Here is a 7,025-nt window from a genome sequence, read left to right on the forward strand (position 1 = left end):
CATCACTTTGAATCCTAAGTTGTGAGAGCGGCCCCTTTCCGTCATATAAAAACAAACCGATAAAAATCCACCGATAAAAACAAAACGATTAGAATAAACCGATAAAAACAGGCCGATTAAAACAGACCGATAAAACAGACCGATTAAAAAAAAAAAACTATAAAGCAAGCCTACTAAACATTTTGGTGAAATCTTAATATTAACCCGTCTAAACCCTCTCATGTTGGGGACAGTCCTAGTAATCTACTCCAACCTACGCCAGACGATTTTATTCAGCTGAGCGTAATATAGCCTACAGGAGCCTCAGTGTCAATACCCTGCCCGTTGGCCCTCTCAAGCACTCTCTTCCAGCACAAGACAGACGATTTTATTCAGGTGAGAGTTAGTAAGGGAATCTAAGAGAGTTACATGTTACGTATCCTTAACATCGTCTGTCCGGGAACATCTTTTTATTTTCATATAGTTCTTGTTAGACGGTTACTCAGCTTCGTGAGGGTGTCTTGAAGTGACATTAAGAGAAGCCTTACATCACTCCTCTAAGCTTAAGTCTCTCCAAAGCTGAACTAAGCACCTTATATTTGTCGGTTATGGTAGCTCCCTAACACTTTTTCTTAAGTGACTTATTTTGTTTATTATCCCGTACTCTCCTTCTTCGTGTTACATAGATCATTGTAATATCGCCATCCTCCGTATAGATAACGTACACAAGGATACTAACCAACCATATCCAAATATAAAACGCTACGGGAAAGGTGCTAGGGAGCCTCCTAAAGCGACGAGACTACGGACCAAAATCATCCGAAAACAGCATGAATAAAATTTAAATTCTGGAGAATGATTTAGATTAATATAATTCTTTGAGGTATGAAAGGAGACACCTTAGTCCACCTACTCTATCACAATCTACCTCTTCTCCGATTCATATAGTTACATTTAGCCAGTTTCTCTCTCTCTCTCTCTCTCTCTCTCTCCGTACTGGGTTCAAGTCCTCGGTTTGTACTAGTTTAGTTTTTTCATGTTTCAGAATTTTTCCTTTTTTTTTTTTTTTTACTTTCCTTTTTCTATTGAGAATCACATTTTACATTCTTCGCTTTTTTTTTTTTTTTTGTCGAATCAAGTTCATGGTTCTCGCTTTCTTTTGTGAATCAAGTTTTTCCTCCTTCTTCTTTTTTTTTTTTTTTTTTTTACAGATCAAGAGTTGAATTCCTCGCTTTATTTACGGCTCGTGTTTTTTGTGACTAACTTTCATATACAGTAAGCTTATATATATATATATATATATATATATATATATATATATATATATATATATATATATATATATATATATATATATATACACACACACACACAACTCAAGTACATAGTTTCTTCTAGGTTTTCTCTTTTTTTTCATTTTCCTTTTTTTTTTTTTTTTTCTGAATAGGTAGTGCGTTTGAAAATCTCAAGTCACCTTTAATGATGGACTTACTTGACGGTGTACCTGCCTTACCTGTAATCTCTTGACGTTACAATCTACCTTCACCTCTCCGTCCTCTTCTTTACGTTTACTGCTTGTGGCGGCAGCAAACTGGATAAGGAAAAAAGTATATTTATAGTTTTTTCTTAAACTCTTCATTTCTGTGTTTCTTTGGAAGCCTATACTTATTTTTTTTACCGCTTCTCGAGCTGCATTTCGGATGTTTAGACTGATCAGTTGTAATAATAATAATAATAATAATAATAATAATAATAATAATAATAATAGTAATCTGTTTGTACATTTCTCCGCTATACAGTGTCTTTTTTTCAGGTGTCACCAATAGGAAAATATTATGGTCAAACATTATGATTTACGCAGATTTCTCTTAGCGGGAGCAAATTGGATGAGGCAAAAGAAAAAAAAAAAAAACTTCATTTGCGGCTCCGGAAGCAAATCTAACGAAAAAGCAAATATTTTTTCCTTCCGTACAGCTTTTCTTTACATGCTTTTTATTTTTTTGTTGGCCATCTATTTTTTTTTTTTTTTTTGTCAGCATAAAAGGAGACTAGAAAAAAATGTAAACACCTCTAAGTCCATTTTTCTACTTGTTACGGTATCAGTATATCTTTTTCTCGAGTCTTTTGGCTGTCTTCTGCTCTCCGCTTCCGATATTTTGCTCTCACTGGTGCTTAGTCGCAATGGGAGAATTAAATATTATGTGGCCTCCTTCATGCTTTCTTTATTCTTTTTCACATCTGCTAATCAGGTTTCTTCCCGTACTCTTTGGTTTTATTCCGGGATCTCTCTCTCTCTCTCTCTCTCTCTCCCCTAACTAGCGGGAGCAGACTGGATGAAAGAAAATAATAACCTGATTCTTTTTTTCTGTGCATCCTTTAGTTTTTTTTTTTCTTCTTCTTCTTGAACCATGCTCCTTGATCTTGCTTGTCATAAAGGGAACAAATCTGACAAAGGGAAGTCTTTTAAACAATGCCCCCCCTTTTTTTCCTAAGCAGTCTTTTTTTATCTTTAACATTATTTTCCTAGTTCAGATTATATTCTTAATGCTGACGAACAGAAGTGGAAGAAAATCTGCCTAACTAAAAAGATATATATATTCTTCACTCTGCACATTTGTCTGCTCTGTGTCTGTCTTTTGCCTCTACATATTTTATTGTGATTTATTAACACCCTACTATTGATCGTGTTTTTTTTTCTTTTTTTGCTGGTGAGTCGTAACGAAAACAGATTTGATTTTTAAAAAAGGAAAATAAGAAAACTGTATTTTCCTTTACACAGTATTTCTCCTGTCTTTTGGTCTGACAACAATATTAAAGAAGTCGTAAGAGGAGGAAGGTTCATTATCTAACATCCTCTCTGACAATGCTTCCCTTTGCAATGCCTTTCCTTGTGTCTTTTGCCTCACTAAACTTCTAAGAATTGTTTGATTTATTTGCCACGAACATTTCACTTTTATCCGAACGCATAATATGAAGGAAAGCGAGGGCACGACGGTCTTATTTACTATATAATGAGAAATATGATAAAGTATAACAGAGAAAAGAGTATTCAAAATGCAACAACATAAAATCATCAAGAAAACACAGAGATGCCAACATGTACAGAGTGGGGGAAAAAAACATACAGATTATCATATGAAGACAACAGAACTGCTTAGAGATGAGAATAAAGCAAAAGAGATAAGTAAAATGTATGGAATGCGTTAACCTCTTCATCCCGATTATGACATTCGGTATGCTAGTTTTTGAGTATGTCCGGACGATTTTTTTTTGGCTCGATTTTGTTTTGTTTTTTAACTGGGGGGGGGGGGGTTGGATATAGCCTTCATTTGCATCTTCACTTATAGGGAACTCTCAAAATCCCAGTAAACTCGCCTGGTGGTAGTAAGAAAGCAATAGGGGAAAAAAGCATCATCTTAATTCATTTTTCATTCATACCGATTTAACAGACATATTATTCAGTTGATACCCATACCCGCTCAGATGAATAAAATCGTCTGGATGCTACAAGTATAAAATAAAAGGTGACGTTTTACTGTTTATTTCCTTCAATGAGATGTATTATTATTCTTTGTTATTCTTACTACTGACAAACAATTTCCTTCAGATTACGAGGCACTCGGTAGTGAGGGGTTAATGAAGGCTTTTAGATCTTGGCTTTATCCAACCCCTCCCGTTCGAGAGAGTCTATTTTACACTCACACACACACACACACACACACACACACACACACACACACACACACACACACACACACACACACACCATATGGCCTGAAGGTAACAAAAACTGAATCAAAAGCCGCCATCCCTCTCCAGAAATTAAAACACTGATTCCAAGCCCGATCCAACAGGCGCGCATCATCTAACCAAAACCAACACTATACCTGGACTCCGATGTACACCGATGTTCATGAATATTTTGGCGATTAACGAGTACATCAGAGCAGGGTGTACAGAGTGTAATAGCGATGATATGTGGTACTTAAGTAATATCCGACACGAGGTCATCTATACTGGCTGTACTTGCTGACACGTGCTGGGGACGGATGAAGACAGAGAAGTTGGTCCTACGATGGATGGAGGAGCGAGGTATTGAGATGGTGACTGGGTTTACTGTCTGGGGGGTTTGGTGAAGGGGGCAGGGCTTCTTTTTGGGTGTCTGTGTCTTTCTCCCGCGTGTTTCTGTGTCTCTGTGTCTGTCTGGGTGTTTTGGTGGGAGTGTATTTACTTTACTCTTTACCCACAACAACCCTTGACACAGAGACGCTTATCATGAGTCACATCTGGCTCACGAATGGCATCTGCTGCTCGTGATACTTGTAGAGAGGAGGGAAAATGGTAAGAAAAAGTGCGTGATGTAACCAAGGATGAAAATTTCCTTAATATTTCAGTTTGGCATCTACCTTTCCTCGGCTGGCTAATATTCCTGAGCTGAGAGAGGTTTGGGGTGTTTTTCTGTCCATAGATGATAGTTTTTATTAATGTCATCTAGGAGAGTGACGGATATGTCTGAAGTGTGAAGTAGAGGAAGTGTAACTTGTGCCTCCGACTCTACATTTATGATTCGCTTCCAGTACACAGGGGCGATTACATGAATATATGAGAGTGTATGGGAGTGTGGTGTGCTGTTGGATAAAGTGGATCGCTGCAGAGGAAGGGCAGATGCCCATGAAGAATGGCCCCTTTCAGGATGTAGCGTCGGGCATGGGAGGCCTACAAGCACCTCATTATGAATTCAACTTTAATATTGCACTTGAATGATCTTTTGCAGTTACTTGTATCTTGGTAAAATGGACAGTACTTGCAAAACTGACAGACGAGAATTAACCCATAAGAAAAGAGAATGATTACTGTAGGCGGGTACGGCCATACTAGATGATGCTACTCGCCACTGAGAGTTCACCCGAGATCTAGAGGTTAAGAAACTACCTCGATTACTGTGCCATATTTAGAATCAAACTGGGAAGGAAGGGATACTGAATTTCCAGCGTCAGCCCACGAGAATACGACCCTGTGCAACATTACAACCGGTGCAACAAAATCAACATAAGATCGAAAAACTGAAGAGACAGTAAAGGACCCCACAACCACTGGGAAATGATCAAGCAGAAGGCATAAGTAGAATATTTAAGTACCGGGAGAAACAGCTCGTCAGGGTAGAAGTGAAGAAGTGGCACATTGGAAAGAGAGAGGGGTGGAGCTGTGAGGCGGGAGGCTGGTGTAGTAGGTGGTCAGTGTGGAGGAAGAGCTGGTTGCGTGAGGGTGTACGCTTTTCTCCTCCATCCGATCACATCACACTTGGATTCTGTTTTCACCTCGTCTGCTCTTGGATAAATTTTGAATTTTTGGTGCATTTGTCTGTTATATACCTCAGAACATTGAGCGTATCTAGCATTTAATTCTGCGTTCTTAGTCATACAATACTGAGTTAGTATTAAATTTTAGTCTCATAAAAGCGCACGTGGCTAATCTTATATTTCTCTCTCGACTCTGAGCACATGGGATATTTACTTACTGAATCCAGCTCTTCTGAACTCTTAGCCACGTGGCCATTAAACTTCTCCGTGCCTTATCAGACTATTGCGGTGCAAGGAATGGGGTAGCCACATGGAAGTGATGCACGTATTTTCTCCAGCATGACCCTCTCAGGGATGCAGATTTCTTATGGAGGACAGAAATTGCAGAAAAAGAATAAATATCTCCATGAACTAAAGTGCTGTTTATTTTGAAGGTACTGATAGCAATTACGTTTCAAAATAGTGAGATACCAGTTGAGTTTAAAGTGAGACACCAGAAAAAATAAAAAATGTAAAGATAGTGAGTACCAGTACTGATATATCGAAAAGAAAAAGCTGGTGAAGGAGCAGCAACGTAACAATGATTCCGTCAAAGAGGCCACGGATGGAGTGCCTAGACGGAGGTACGACCAACTTGCTGGCTGGTGATGCAGTGGACAGTAACAACAACCGAAGTGACACCTGCGGGACGACTTGTGATGACAGGAAGAGCGGCCATTACGACAGCAAACACCACGGCACCACACTCCACGAAAACGACCACTACGACGACAAGCATCACCAAAGCCATCTTCACGACAGCAAACACCAGGACAGGGATCACCAGGACAGCAAGCACCAAGGTCAGGGTCGGGTGGGCGTGGGCTGTAGGCGGCCAAGGGTGTGTGCTGTCAAGTACCAGCTGAGACCCAGGTCAATTAAGTCGCGTTACTTGTGTGACCCTGACTGGAGCCTGCAGGATGCCTTGGATCATAAGCCGCGTCCACCCCCGTTGTCCAGGTACCGCAGGAAGACTGCCAACGCCCGCGAGAGATGTCGCATGCGACAGATCAACAATGCCTTTGAGAGCCTGCGTGGCGTGCTACCCTGGTGGGTGTGCCAACGCCGGGAGGCCACCGACATCAGTAAGATCGCCACCCTGAGGCTGGCCTCAGCCTATATCATGTCCCTGCAGGACATTCTGGACGGCAACTCCCTCCAGGACACCTGCGGCTGGGTCCTCTCCAGCATCTTCGGTGAGGAACACGAGCCCCCTAAACTCGAAGTCACCCATGTCGATGCTGATGGCGTCCCCAGTAAGCCGCAGCCGCAGCAGCAGCAGCAACAACAACAACAACAACAGCAGCAGCAGGTGGCCCAGGTCACGGACCTGTTCACGCTGCTATGCGGGGCCGGGGAGGCCACACCATTGAACGACCTAGATACGTTTTCTGAGGGCCCGTCAGACTCACTCACCGACCCTGTTAAGCTGTTCATCAACTGTGACCCGGACATCCCATGGCAGCAGCAGCAGCAACAACAATCGCTCGTCACTTGACATCCCCTTACATACTACACACGCACATATATACACACACGCACAAGCACACTAGAACCGTGTTTGCTTATCAGACAGTGGTTAGGTGCAGAAAAAGTATCATGACTGATGTAGTGACACAGACAGTGGAGTAAGAGTACAGTACCTGACAGTGTTCATTTTCTCAACTGTGTTATTGGCCCATACATTATTTTTCTTATCGTCATCAT

The 7,025-nt window shown here is 41.0% G+C and overlaps 1 protein-coding gene across 1 annotated transcript; it reads left to right on the plus strand.

The window, feature by feature from the left end:
• The first annotated feature begins 1,679 nt into the window (after nucleotides 1–1,679).
• On the plus strand, nucleotides 1,680–6,816 carry LOC145393318 (uncharacterized). The gene is made up of 3 exons (XM_080267426.1): nucleotides 1,680–1,746; nucleotides 3,939–3,960; nucleotides 6,159–6,816. The coding sequence occupies exons 1-3, from the start codon at nucleotides 1,680–1,682 to the stop codon at nucleotides 6,814–6,816; spliced, it is 747 nt and encodes a 248-aa protein (XP_080123552.1).
• The last annotated feature ends 209 nt before the right edge of the window (nucleotides 6,817–7,025 follow it).

Source organism: Coenobita brevimanus, chromosome 24 (genome assembly GCF_032717465.1).
Source record: "Coenobita brevimanus isolate Jiangsu-jjx chromosome 24, ASM3271746v2, whole genome shotgun sequence".
Taxonomy (NCBI): Eukaryota; Metazoa; Arthropoda; class Malacostraca; order Decapoda; family Coenobitidae; genus Coenobita; species Coenobita brevimanus.

Bases quoted from the DNA above. Each gene is read 5' to 3' on its own strand.
- LOC145393318 (XM_080267426.1), top strand. From the start codon at position 1,680: ATGTTTAGACTGATCAGTTGTAATAATAATAATAATAATAATAATAAT. The intron at 1,747-3,938 runs GTAATCTGTTTG...CAGGGTGTACAG, and splicing joins TAATAATAATAATAATAATA to AGTGTAATAGCGATGATATG. The intron at 3,961-6,158 runs GTACTTAAGTAA...TAGGCGGCCAAG, and splicing joins TGTAATAGCGATGATATGTG to GGTGTGTGCTGTCAAGTACC.